At 41.5% G+C, this 14,332-nt stretch overlaps 1 protein-coding gene across 8 annotated transcripts in view; it reads left to right on the top strand.

Annotated features, from left to right (window-relative positions):
• Positions 1–14,332, top strand: part of MEIS2 (Meis homeobox 2) — a 223,865-nt gene that overhangs the window by 60,836 nt on the left and 148,697 nt on the right. For all 8 annotated transcript variants that reach the window (XM_019968482.2, XM_019968480.2, XM_019968481.2 and 5 more), the window contains one exon: positions 3,585–3,730. In XM_019968482.2, the coding sequence (XP_019824041.2) occupies positions 3,585–3,730 (146 nt within the window). The remainder of the gene's footprint in view (positions 1–3,584; positions 3,731–14,332) is intronic.

Here is a 14,332-nt window from a genome sequence, read left to right as displayed (position 1 = left end):
GTCCATAGGATCACAAAGAGTCAGACAGAACTGAGCGACTGAGCACGCATGCAAACATGTGCACTCAGGCAGTCCACTCAGCCCCTTCAGTACCATGAAGAGTGTAGTCATCCAGTTTGCGATTATCAAAGACAAAGGAGGATCCATGAATAAACTCATTAAGAAGTTCAGCCCTTCACTCACACGGCAGACAATCACTGGGGTGTCTGCTCTGGCTCAGACCTGGAGGTGTGCTCTCAGGATAAAATGATAAACAAGACACAGTCCTACCCCTGCCAAGGACTCCACACTTTTGAACCCTAACTTCAGATGCCGAGACATATGCCGTTACCTTCTCTACCTCCTTTGACACGTGCATCTGTGCCCGTATACTCACCCTTTTCGGCACAGAAATTCATTTGGCATCGATGTCAAGGATTGCCAACTATCCCAATACACATACAGCCCTAAAACAAGGATACGGTATGCATGTTAAGGGTTTCTTTAGTATCATTTGCACGATTTTGTTTTAGGGTGCAGATCACATGGTTGCCTTTTAAAAGAAAAATAGCTGTTGTTAGTCCTCTGTGCTGGAGTTGGTTCACAGTCCATTGGAAAAACGAATTTATTGTGTGTTTGGAAAAGGAAATTCCCATCTTTATAGAGGTATAAACAATAATAGTAATTTAAAAAAATCTAATGTCTAGTATCTGGTTATTATAAAAATAGACTCATTTTTCTCTATAATTATTTGTTACAGTGGATTCAAATTCAAATATTTAACAACATTTGTATAAAATGGACTGCTTTATATTAAAATGCATGTAATGCTCCTGTCTTCTCCAGTTTAAGTCAGTCATCAAAGGATGCTCAATCCAGCTATATTTTTTTCTTGAGCTAAATGTAGTGAATCATATCATTTGAAGGTGTTAGAAACCCTCTCTGCTTTTTAGCAAGAGAAAATACTCCATGGAAATACTGTCTCTCATTTTTTAAGGTCATTGATTGGGTTAAAAAAGGCAAGTGTCTTTTTTTTTGTTGAACTTACTTTAATTAAAGCCATTAACCTTTTAAAATAAGTATATCCAAAAAATCTATCAAAAAAAGCTAAAATGAGATTTTAACAAAATCCTGACAATTTCAGCTTAAACATATACACAGAAACCATATGTGCTTAGGAAGAAATATATACACACAGGCATTGTTTACAGTGTGTGTTTTTATATTTGGAAGACATTGAAGGAAGAGCCATTCCATACATACATTATCCGAAATGTACATCCAGATAGCCCGCATAGATTTTTCCATCCAGAGACAAAGATATCTTTATCCGTGGTAGGTCGACAGACAGACTGACTGACTTCAAACTTGCACTTGCAGTGTGGATTTTTTTTTTTCCTCATCTCCGGGTACTGCTTTTCAAATTCGCCTCAGGCTACAGAACAGTACCTCAGATCCCCAAGGCCCACTGCCTGGCTCCTAATAGCCACTCTCCATCTGTGTCACATGAACAGCTGATGAGATCGCTCCAGTGTCTGTATTTTGGAGAGCACATCCACCCAGGTTAAAATGCTAGGGTTGCCAAGGAGCAGTCAGAAGCCATTAGTGTGGGTGAGAATTTGCCTTGCAGCAGTTCCTTGGCATGGTGGAAAGTGTGTACGCGTGTCTCTGCTCGAGCTTGTGTGTGTGTGTGTGTGTGGAGTGTGTGTGTGTCCTTGTGCAAGTGACCCCTTGGTGTACATGAGTGTGCAGGGAGGGTAGACAGATGAAGACTAGATTCCATCCAGCCAGGATTCATAAGTCAAATGCCTTTTGTTTCCCTGTACTCCTGATTAGTTCTTTGACTATTTGGGGTCCTTTCGATTCACTCTTTTTTTTTTTTTTTTTTATCATAACAGACGGCAAAGAAAAAGAGAACAGCAACTTCGGGGTCATGCTCTAGTGTTTGGGCAGATGGAAGGGATCTGCTTTGCCTTGGGGCAGGGTGGTTGTAATGAAGTGGCCTGTCAGTCTGTAAATAGTGAGGGTCATCTCTTCCATGTGATGGAGGGTATCACATTGCAGTGAAAATGGAAATGTCAATAAAATTAATCTGCCAGCTCTTTGCTGTGGCTTTTCTGCTTCTCTGGTCAAAGAAGGTTGAGGGTTTTTGTGGCGAGAAGGGAAAAGAACAGGTATAGGGAAGCCCACAGAGCAGACAGTTGGGACAGGTTAGGAAGCAAGGGGCCCATGGCAGGATGTCCCCAGTGTGGCCCAGTCCAGGAGGAGGGAGCTGGCCTGGGAAGGAGCTGGTGAATCTATAGCATTCCCAGGGAAGCTGCGGAGCGTCTAGCTCAGGCTACATTGAGCACAGAGTTTATTGTTTTAGGCTTTCTTGGACAAGGTTTTTACTTAGCATGGGATTTATGGCATTTACTGCTAATGAATGTCTATTCTTAAATTACAAAAACCCCCATCTCAGCGCAATTCCCAGATGTTCTTCCAGGACCCCGGCTTCTTAAACACCAGCAGGGAGCATAAACTCTCCACTTCTCTGTTTTCCTCTTTCGTGTGGCTCCAGGCTAATGATGTGCAAGGAAAACACAGCCATCTATAAAGCCCCAGTGCTGTCCCCGTATTCTTCATTTATTTTGCATTTGATTATGCCACAAGTCGGATCTTGTTTCTTTCCTTTTTTTAAAGTTATTAGTTCAAATATTAATGTAGGGATATGGCATATATTGCTCCTCTTGATTGATGCCTTCCCAAAAACAGGAAGACGTGCTCGTATGAATTTTAAGAAAGTAGGGGTCCTGCAATGCCTTGCCAGAAGAGTTTTTCAGATACATAATTTAGATGCCCTCCAGGCAGGCTTTCAAGGCATTTTTGCCGGAGGGCAAGAAAAAATAACTATGACTGTTAAAAGTAAATGATTTTTGCTAATGCACAATTAATGCCAGAGAAAAGCACAGAAGAGAAAGATGTTGATAGAAACTTCTGATTAAGTGAGCACCCTACCTTGATGTGCATCTTTTTTGTTTTTTAATGATAATGATCAGTGGTGCAGAGAGCTAAAAGTTTTCATGTCACGCGGATGCTGAGTCCAGGGTCATCTGAGGAGTATGTGAATGTGCGTGCTTGGGAGGTGACAGTTCTAGGAGGGGCTGAGCAGGCAGTGTGTTATGTGCAATGAACAGTGACACAGTTACTGTCACCTATGCAGGCAGCCTAGAATATATAGACTACAGAACATTTAACTTGATTACCCTACAGTATGTGTTCACTCTGGGCATGGGGATGCATTTTCACCGAATGGGTTTTCTGATGGCGGTTTTCCCACATTGGATTCCATAATTGACGAAGAGCTACTGCACTGTGTCAAGAGCACAATTATAATTGAATTAATGATATGGGAGAGTGTGAGACACACAAAATTAACATTTGAAGAGGCCTGGTTTAATTTTGTCTTTTACATATTTGTGTCTCCAATTATACTTTAATGAAAGAGAATATACCCGCTTAATGGATTTCTTTCAACAAGCTTAGCTGAGCTGATCATTAGCTGCTCGTTGTTGTTGGCACCCTTTCTGTGTTTTCTCTAATGTATTTTCATTTCTTTCTACTAGGGGATGGTTTAGACAACAGTGTAGCTTCACCTGGCACAGGTGACGATGATGATCCAGACAAGGACAAAAAACGTCAGAAGAAAAGAGGCATTTTCCCCAAAGTAGCAACAAATATCATGAGAGCATGGCTCTTCCAGCATCTCACAGTAAGTCAAGATGAAAGAGAAAAATAAGTTTTGTTGTTTTGCCTTCTCCTAGCACATTAAATGGGCTCATACGGATTTTTTTAAAATAAGGTGCCTATTTTCCCTTTCTTGAAATCTGATGGCTAACAGGGCAGTTGAGGTTTTTACTGATTCTCACCACCCAAAGAGCACCCTGTAGAAAGGAGGAGTTTTTATTTCCACAGGTCAGGAATGGACCCTATTCAAAATGATTTAGGGCTCTAAAACGTCTGTATAAATAAATGTGTTGTTTATGCAAAAAGGTTTGAGAGCAACTTCAGATAATACAACTGCTACCAAGGGAAACGGCTGTGAGAAGCTCATGAATCCATAAATGTTGCCGATTACACTCTTAACGAAAGCCATCTTCTTAGGAGGCAGAAAAAAAAAAAGCACCTTGCCACATGTATGTCCAAGTGCCTGGTATCAGGGGCAGCTCTGATCGCTGAAGCAGCTTGCAGCATGTCACGTGTTTATATGACAACCACAGAAGGGTTATAGGTGCCCAATGCCTTTGTTTCTAAGGTAGAGATCAAAGATTCTTTTTTAGCGGTTCAAGTCCATTATCTTATAAGCCGACCCTGTTCACTTATGGGGAAAGATCAACAATGTGCAGCATTTTCCAAGTAACAGTTTATCTTTCTGTTTGCAATCAGTTTTATGTGTCATTATATATATATATACCATTAACTGAGACCCTTAAGACCAAAAAATTACAGTATATTTTTGCAGAGGAACTACGTGCTTGCATTTTACTCTTCGTTTGAAACTTCTGGGAAAATAGTAAAGATGTCAGAGGCTGTTTCTTGCTATAAGATTGTTTTCAGGCCATTCTGTTTAGGCTGCAGCTTAAAAATAGAGGAGCACATTGAAAGCTGAAGGTCTTTGATTATCCAACTTGTGGGTTGCCATGCTGAATGACATTAGTTACAGTGTCATGAGTCCAGGACAAGGTTCCACGTTTATTTATGGCGGTGGCTGCTGAGCGACTCTTCCAGCAGGGCTCCAAAGGGCGAGGGGTGGGGCACAGCGGGGAAGGCAACACGATAGATTCACATTCCTAAATCGGCCATTTTGATGTAAGGACATTAGTAGCAAACTAAGGTGTATCGATCTGGCCGGTGGTGTCAGGATTAGCTGGGAGTACCAACGAGGCTGCCGTGGCAGTGGTTATTCTTGCCTCGCAGCTATGGCCATTTCAAAGGTCAGGCCCCTGCACTGGCTGGGCTCAGAGGAATTAGACCGAACATGCCGTCTCTGGGCTGATTACTTAACCAAAGACAAAATAATGAGTCCTAAGCAAATACTGACTAATTGAAAGGGCTGTAAATCCATTACATATTGGTCAGGGATAATCAGGAGTATTTAATCACTTTTATCTATTCAAGAGCACTGAAGCTGCAACAGCAAAGCCCTGAACCTTGCCATGTGGTTATTATTCTCATCATTATCAAAATTACTTCACAGCTGTTCTTTGCTACATCACCTCAGCTGGAGATTTACTAACCTGTAAAATGTTTTTAATTTGGAAGTCGAATGAGTGCGAGAGGAGGGGTTTCTCATTTTTAACTGAAGGTTTGTTTGGTTAGAGTAGCAAGTAAGAAAGGCAGGGTGGGGCGAGTAGATGGCGGGCAACTGCCTTCTCCCACCAGCTCACCTGTTTGATTTCCTCCCTCTGTCTCCCTGTGTGCTCAGCATTCCTTGGTTGAAAGTAAAGAGTTCAGCAATTACTTTTCAAGCAAACATCCCCATGTATTTTCAGCCCCTCAGTCAAAAAAACCCAACATTATAGAACAGCAGAATCTTAGAAAATGCAGCTGCTTTGTTTACAAACCAGGAAGCTCAGACCCACAAAGGAAAGTGATGGGCTCAAGGTCCAGCTGTGATCAGGACCCAAGCCTTCCTTGACCCCAGCTCAGTGCCCTTTCTACACATTATGATGACTTTGCTAGAATCATGATCACCATGAACAGTTGCATATCAACCTTACAACCTCTGCCATCAAAATGCTCAGTGTCAAAGGGAGGAAATAGAAGAAGCAAAGTGCTGTTTGCTTTACTTATTTTTAAAAGTTGCCTGCTCCCACAACCTTTCCAAATAGAGAAGACTTACTCTACACTTCTCTCTTAAAGCCAACTCTTTCCTTCAGCACCCGGGTCTGTGCCTTGAATCTTCTTCCAAGTATCCCGAGCTTCCTCTTGCTTGGCCAGTTGGTGTCTTACCTCCCACCTCCCTGTCATCCTGGGTTAAACCCACTGTGCACCCTGACTGCAGGTGAGGAATTGTGCAGACCTATTGATCCCTGGGTGCTCCTTGTGGCTGTACTATTCACTCAGTACTATGTACTGGGTACCTTCTCCCTACCCCGAGGGTGCTTTCATCTAGATAAATATGCACGAGGCTTTGTGCAGAATTCTCTGTCCAGCTGAAAATTTTAATTAATACCTGTCCTTATAGTGGGGAGAGAAGACAAAGAACCTGAGCCGGAGAGTTGGGAAACTGACATTTTGAGTTCAGCTTTCTGGAGTTCTGGATGAACCTCAGTTAAGTCCATTAAGTTCTCTGGACCTGCCATTTCTCCATTTTTCAAACGGATCTGCATGTTGCAGTCTGCTTTCCCGTACTCGTGTGTTGGTTACACTCAGAGCTGTCAGAGCATGGCTCTGCCCCAGGTTCCCTGGTCATCCTCTCCTCTCAGTACCCCACTTCCTTTTTATTTTCCATTAAGGGCTTTCTTTTTCTCCTCCCCACAACCTTCTTTTACACCATGCCCCTTTATTACTTTCTCCACCGGCTTTGTCTGTCCATCTCTCTCTCTGCTCTTCTCCCCAGCCTTTCCTGTACCTCCCTTGTATGTAAGGAAATTCTCCTCAGCTTTCCCTTTGACAACATCTTCCCTCTTTATCCCAGCATCACCCCAGCTGCAGAGAAGAGGTTCAGTAACTTTGATGAGGATGGTTCCTTAAAATTTTACTTTCCAATCTTTAATGAGCTGAAAGATTTACTCAGCTATAATTCTGAGTGCAGAAACCAAGAACAGAGCCCCCTAACTAGCGACATGTTAATTTAGACCCCTTTTCTTATGCACTAACAGGCATGAGGAAGTCCTTGGAAATAGAGATGCCCCACTATATTTTTCTGTCATTTAATTAATTTCAACTTTCAAAGTGAAATGTTGGCTCTAGCTCACTGAAAATAGATGTAGCCTAAATTATTATTTCATGTAAATTTCTTTACAAGTGCATGATTCAATGTGCATTCCTTCATTATTAGTCTCTTTAACATTATTTCAAACTGGTTTGTTCCCCTTTGTGCAGTATGACCTACTCTTGTATTACAATAATCCTCGATGTACCCTTTTTTCTTTCTTTTTTAAAAAAGAAGCTAATTGAATTATCTCATTATTTTAATTTGTTAAGCAAATGTATTTTGGATCTCAGGATGTGTTCTTAAAGAAGGGGGTTGCTGAGGCTTTGCCCCCTGAATGGGCCATTGGCCCATTTTGACATTCATGCATTCATTAACTAGCAGAACATAAAAGAACTCTGGTTGTATTTTTTTTTTTCCAAACACCCAACCAGCATGGAGCAACTTTTCCCAATAAGCCACAGGGGTCTCTCTACATATGTTCTCAACTGCAAGCTATTGTCACCTATTCTGAATACCTCAAAAGGCCCAGAGAAAAAAGAACCCCACCTCAACAAAGGCCAACTGTAGCAATTGTTAAGTCTTAGTCTCAATATGACAAAAATCATTAACCTTCCGTTTTCTTGGAAGAACAAGTTCCACTACAACTGTAACAGTTAAAACACTCTCTCAAATTCCTGTGCACCGCCAGCTTCAGGGGAGGAGGTAATAAACTCAGAGCTAATCGATGATATTGAGGAAAATATTTAAACTAAATCCAAGGTGGCCGTAATAAACCAAACTCTTTGATGAATTGAGGAATTTCCATATTGAGTTAAGCACTTTAAACTTGCTTAGTCTGAAGCTAAATACTTAGTTTCTAGTTTCTAACTACCAATTTCCAGAATGTCCTTTAAACATCACAATGATTTTAAGGAAATAAATCCACATATTTAAATCCTCCCAGTAATTTTAAGGAAATAAATCCAAGTAAATACTTTTTAGAAATTCAACCAGCGAAATGTGTCATATGTTACTCTTACCCCTCTTTTATTGGTGGACGGCTCTGCCTGGCTTCTCAGACTAAGAAATCTAGTGAAGATGGAGGAAAGAATCTGTTGGAATGTATGTGCTTTTCCTGGAAAGTACCCAATGGCAAAAAATCGTAGGGAAATCCTAGGGAAGTGTATTCTTTTCCCTAACACATGGAGATTATGATATCATAAAAGTAAGCCTGCCATTACAACTGTTTTTATTTGACTTCAAAGATAGTTAAAGAAAGAAACAGCAAGAAATAATACCCGGGCTGACGGTTTATTCTTAACCATGAAAAACTCCTCCACGCCAAGAAGCCCTTAGTGTACTCAATGAGGCTCTCAGGCACCTCCACTTGCCACCTTCAAGAGCTCCCCTGGTTGTGCTGCAAAGAATATATTTGATCATGGAATGAAAACAGGAAGTGCTCACACACAAAGACACCACTTGCTCATACCCGTTTCTGACTACAGTTTTTCTTATTTGAAAACATAGGGATAAAGCTCACCCTTAGCAGATGTGGGACTTCTTTCAAAGCTATGTGTACAGAATCAGAAGCAAATTTATTTCAAAGTGATACAATATCCTGCAGCCTCCTGGAAACTGCAGGTTCTAAAAACTCTGCCCTTTGTTCATGGCAAAATGCTTAGCCTCTTGCCATATCTCTGCTGTGGAATGAAGCCTGTCTCTCAGGTGTTTGCTGGTTTCACTCCTTGCCTATTAGAGTTTGTTTCATGGGATTTTGTGAAGGTCTGTTTTGAGTAATGAAAATGTGATTTAAAGTATACTGTTTCACAGAGACAGTGAACCCAAATTATGAATAAATACAGTTCCATGTTAATAGAGAAAGATATCTCTTCTCTAGTGAATTCAAGACCATATCACAGTCAATCCAGTCATCTCAAATTTTTTATTGTATGTGTGTATATGCACACATACACACACACACAGAAGAGAGAATGAGAGAAAGAGGAAGGCAAGTCTAGACTATTTTGCCCTTTAACTGTTTCTCTTCATCTTACATAGATCCAGATAGTTTCTTTTCTCAAGGAGGTGATACAGTGTCAAGGTTAAGAGCACAGGGTCTGAAATCTGCAGCACAGTAGATTTTTGATCTTGAGCACTGAGGTCTCTGGACTTCACTTTCCATATCTATAGAATGGGGATAATTTTAGAACCAACTCAGTAGGGTTGTTGCAGGCATTAAATGAGACAATGTAAACTTTTCGGCTCCATGCCTGGGTATATAATGGAAAGCCATAGGTATATAATGGAAAGCAACTATAATTTCATCTTTTAATTTGGTTGAATAGCTACCAGGAGACTTTGACCAGTAGAACTGGGCAACCAAAATGATCACATACCTTCCTGGGACTCTGTGAGATAGAGAGACTGACCTGGCCAAACAAGTCAGCAGGAGATAACATAGTCTAATTTCTGCCTTCTAGAGTCATGTAAATGTCAGATGGGGCTTCCCAAGTAGTGCTAGTGGTGAAGAAACCGCCAGTCAATGCAGGAGATGCAGGTTCGATCCCTGGGTCAGGAAGATCCCCTGGAGGAGGGTATGTCAACCCATTCCAGTATTCTTGCCTGCGGAATCTTATGGACAGAGGTGCCTGATGGGTGCAGTACAAGGGGTCACAAAAGAGTCAGTAATGACTGAAGCGACTTAGCACACAGGCACACAAACATCAGATGGCTCGTCAGTGGTTCTAGGTGCTCTCATCAGAGAGTCCAGGTGCCCGTGGAAAGCCAGAGCATCTTGGTGAGTCTTCCAGGATGGAGTGGGAGGTAGAGAAGAAAATGGCTATGGTGTAGTTCATAATGCCTCCATCAGGGCCTCCTTTTTGTAGAGAACCTCCCCTTCCCATAAGGGTCCCAGTACATGAACAGACTCTAGTCTCTGCTTCCTTGGAGCATTCAAGTCTAGGCTGTCTGAGAGACAGCACAGTGTGGGTTTGTAAACAGGGTCACTGGATGTGAAATTTTAGGCTTAGGTTTCTGCTCTGTGATCTTGGGTGAGTGATTCAACCTCTGAACCTATTTCCAAACCTATGAAATGAAGAGTAGACATGTGCTTTACTTGGGTGGCTGGGGGCTGTGAGGCTCAGATGATGCGACCAGTTTGTAAGCTGTAATGTGTGGCACAGACGTCAGGTGCTTTGGCTTCTGGTTGTGTGCTGGGGACTCCTGCAGCTCACGGCCTCTGGTACCTCATGAAATCAGCATGGGTGGTAGATGTGGTGCTGCCTTCCTCTCCACCCCAGTTTCTCCACTTGTCCATTTCCACCAGGCGTATCCATGGAGACACTGGGATAATGTCCATCGTTAGACGTCTTTTTAAGGGCCTCGAATGGTTAATTGAATCAGTATTTCAGGGACATTAGCTATTTCTACTTGGAAATTAGTGCCCTCATGATTCTGAGATCCATCTACTTTAATACTAATTGCTATCGGCTAACGTAATACCAAATAGAAAGTGTTGGCCTTACTTACACAGTGAAAGATGGCCTTTCTCGTGTTCAGGGATACAGATGTGCACAGAATATGAGTGAGGCTCATGGGCTGAGACATGCCTGTGAGGAGACGCCTGTGCAGAACACACAGCTGAAAAACACCAGCAGAAAGAGCCTCCCGCAAACATGCAGCCGAGGGAGGCCGCCCATGGCCTCAGCCTTTGCAATGTTTTCCTGCTTGCCGGGAGAAAACATCTGTGAATTATTTGAATGGAACCTTATACTGGAGATCGTCTGAATTGGTGTCATCTCTGTTTAATTTCAGGAAATGATGTCACAATGCATTAAATAACAATACTGGGTGATTTATTTTCCCGTGGACATGCTGTCCTAAGCATTCCTCTTCTCTTGCAATGTTTCCAATTAACTGTAAGCTTGAGTGTTCTTCCTATTTCATAATGATTTTGAGGGGTGGGGGGCGGGAGATTGGGGTTGGAAGAGAGGTAATTTCAGAGGTTGCGGAGGTTCAGATCTAATGGCACATCCATCATGTTCTTATTGGGACAGGAGGGTTCTGAACATCAGGGCTGTGATCGCCACTGGCAAGCTACCTTAGCGTTGGTTTTCAAGAATGTCTAAAAAAGGAAGCCTGAATGTTCTGCTCCTTAACTGTCCAAAGAGTCACTGGATGGTTTTAATAGTGACCTGCATACTGTAGCTTCTGCCTTTATCAAAGTTTCCATGCACTCCCTTCTTCAGTAAAGAATAGAGGACATAAGTCAGCTCTGTGTGCCATCTGTCGTCGTTTTTACAATTTCTCGAATTAAAGAGACAGGCTAAAAATTTAATGTTATGTTGAATCCTAGAAACTCCTCTAGAAGAAATGAAATTGCAACTCAATTTACTTTGTCTCTCTTGAGGGGAAAAGAAACAACGCATGCGATTGTGTCATAACCTTTTACTTGTAGTCCCAGTCTGGTATTTAGAATTGGATTATGAGGGGTTCTGCATGTGAAAACCTGATGTGTTTGGGATTCAGCAGCCTTTGTCCACATTATGAATAACTTTGAGATAAAGTCCCCAGTATAGTGGCAGCAGCAATGGCTTTTCATGGGGTGCTGAGATGTGTAGTTTCTTCAACACAAAAATTGGTCAAGACATTTCAAAGTTTATCAGGAGGCTCAAGAGGGAGGCGGAGAAGGCAATGGCACCCCACTCCAGTACTCGTGCCTGGAAAATCCCATGGATGGAGGAGCTGCAGTCCATGGGGTCGCTAAGAGTCGGACATGACTGAGGGACTTCACTTTCACTTTCATGCATTGGAGAAGGAAATGGCAACCCACTCCAGTGTTCTTGCCTGGAGAATCCCAGGGACAGGGAAGCCTGGTGGGCTGCTGTCTCTGGGGTTGCACAGAGTCGGACACAACGGAAGTGACGCAGCAGCAGCAAGAGGGAGGGGCTATGTATATATACATATAGCTGATTCCCTGGTGGCTTAGATGGTAAACAATCTGTCTGCAATGCGGGAAACCCAGGTTTGATCCCTGGGTCAGGAAGACCCCTTGGAGAAGGGAATGGCAATCCACTTCAGTATTCTTGCCTTGAGAATTCCATGGATAGAGCAGCCTGGTGGGTCTCATAGGGTCTCAAAGAGTCAGACACGACTGAGTGATTAACACTTTCAGTTTCGTAGCTGATTCACTTTGTGTTGTACAGCAGAAACTAACACAACATTGCAAAGCAATATACTCCAATAATAAAAAAAAAAAAGTATATCAGACTATCCCATTTATCTCAGCTGAGATACACTTAGAAAATTAAGTCCCAGGTTACGAGTTATGAGCTGACAGACACATTTAAAAAAAATAAGTAACTGAGAGAGATTGAAGAATGAAATGCTTATTAAATTACCATCAAAAAGAAACTAAAATAATGATTAGCTCAAAGTTTAGCATCTAATTTCATAAAATATCACTCTTAAGTATAATTGTTTAAAAATACTTTAAAGAATTCAAGGAAATGGAGAATTGAGGACCCTTGAATAAAAGAAAATAGGCATGTGCATATCTGAATATTCAGCTATTTAAAAACTCCAAGAATAGAGTGCTATTAAATGCTGTTTAGTGAAACCCGTGAATATTCATTCAGATCATAGAGAAAATTTCCATTTCTTCATTCCACATGACCACAGTTTGCAAGTGTATTCTGTGGAGAGGTGGAGCAGTTAGGAATTAAAGTCCAGTTTGACTAGGTTGTGAGCGCACTCAGTTTGCTGCAGGATAGGGTCAGAAAGTGACCTTAACATTCAGGATTCATTTTGATTTTAGAGACTGTTACTGCACAGATTTCAGAGGACTCCTGGAAATGCCCTGCGTTCTCCGTGCTGTAGTCTGTTTTTGCAATTTGAAACAGATTATGAAGTGCAAAGATGATATCCAGCCCCACTGCTCCCGTTAAGAAGTAGTGACTTGAGTAGGAAGCATTAGGTTGGTTGAATGGAATTTGCCGTGTTATATTGACATGCTGCCTGCCACTTTCTAAATTGATTGGCAGCAGTTGTTTACAGTATGTAATCACTGGCACCCTTTAAAGGTGTATTATCCTCTTAAAACATAATAGTAATGCCATTTTCATGCTTTTACATTTGCTATTCATATTTTGAACTGCCAAGTCCCAAATCTGCCAGAACTAATTTGTTTTTATCTGATAGTGGATAAGTTGTCAAGTCACAATATAATGGCAGATAATTTTTCTTAAACTATAGTTTTTACTTCTTGGTTGTAATAGATAACATGAATACTGTTGACTCTGTCTTGATTGTCCACAAAAAGAAAATACAACTCAAGCGATTATTATTGTAGAATTCTGTGATGACAAGAAATAAAGAGAATATTATTCTGAGCATTATAGGTAATTAACATGAGCCACTAATCAACCCTCTTTAACCACCCTGCCCCTCAATTTACTGGCACCTGATTTGCCTCACACAGCCAGATAATGGCTGGAGATCTACCCTTGTTAATTCCAGTGCCAAACCTTGTTGCTACTCTTAATTGTAATACTTGACTTATCAGATTATAACTCTCGAGACATATTTACTTCTTGCATCATTCCTCTATATTCACAAGTATTCCAGAATTAATTCTGACTTGGGAATATCTGGTAATTCCATTACTAATAATTTAGAAAAGGGTGATCCTACAACTCTGGTCTTCTGACAGTTGTAAAATGGCTTATTTCTTACCCTGGGACACCTGGTGTGACCCTGTCATAAGCCGACAATAAACAACCCAAGTGTACTGGGCTGGTGCTGCACTAGTCTTTCAAAAAGAAGACGGCTTTAATCAAACAGAAGAAGTGAATGCTGGATTATTCCCTGTAGATTGGTGACATGTTGGAACTCTCTATTAAAGCAGCCTCATTTTTTCCCCATGGTGAAGAGTTACAGGTTCCATTTCAGTGTTTCCAGGATACCTGCAGGTAGCTCATGAGTTGTTACACTTGTTTTCAATCTGGCCCCACAGTGAATTAAAAGAAAAAGTGGTAAGACTGCATGGGCCATATGAGATCATTATTAGTCAATTATAAGCTCAGTTTAGTTCTTGCATTAGTTTCTAGGAAACCATAAGTTTAGATCCATGTGGCAAAAATCCCACCAATTACTTGATAGCACTTTGATGAAGACCCCTCTTATTGCTTAATCCTGAAGCTTTTATGTTTGCTTATGAACTACTTAAGAGATAATCAAATGTGACCATGTGGAAAAGCATCAGTTTTTAATGACCTTTGGTACTAGGTTTGGGCTCCAAAATCACTGCAGATGGTGATTGCAGCCATGAAATTAAAAGACGCTTACTCCTTGGAAAGAAAGTTATGACCAACCTAGACAGCATATTGACCAACCTAGACAGCATATGGCAACCCACTCCAGTGTTCTTGCCTGGAGAATCCCAGGGATGGGGGAGCC

Source organism: Bos indicus, chromosome 10 (genome assembly GCF_029378745.1).
Source record: "Bos indicus isolate NIAB-ARS_2022 breed Sahiwal x Tharparkar chromosome 10, NIAB-ARS_B.indTharparkar_mat_pri_1.0, whole genome shotgun sequence".
In the NCBI taxonomy this organism is placed as follows: domain Eukaryota; kingdom Metazoa; phylum Chordata; class Mammalia; order Artiodactyla; family Bovidae; genus Bos; species Bos indicus.
Note: the sequence above shows the minus strand (reverse complement) of the source record. Positions and strands in the feature narration are given on the sequence as shown.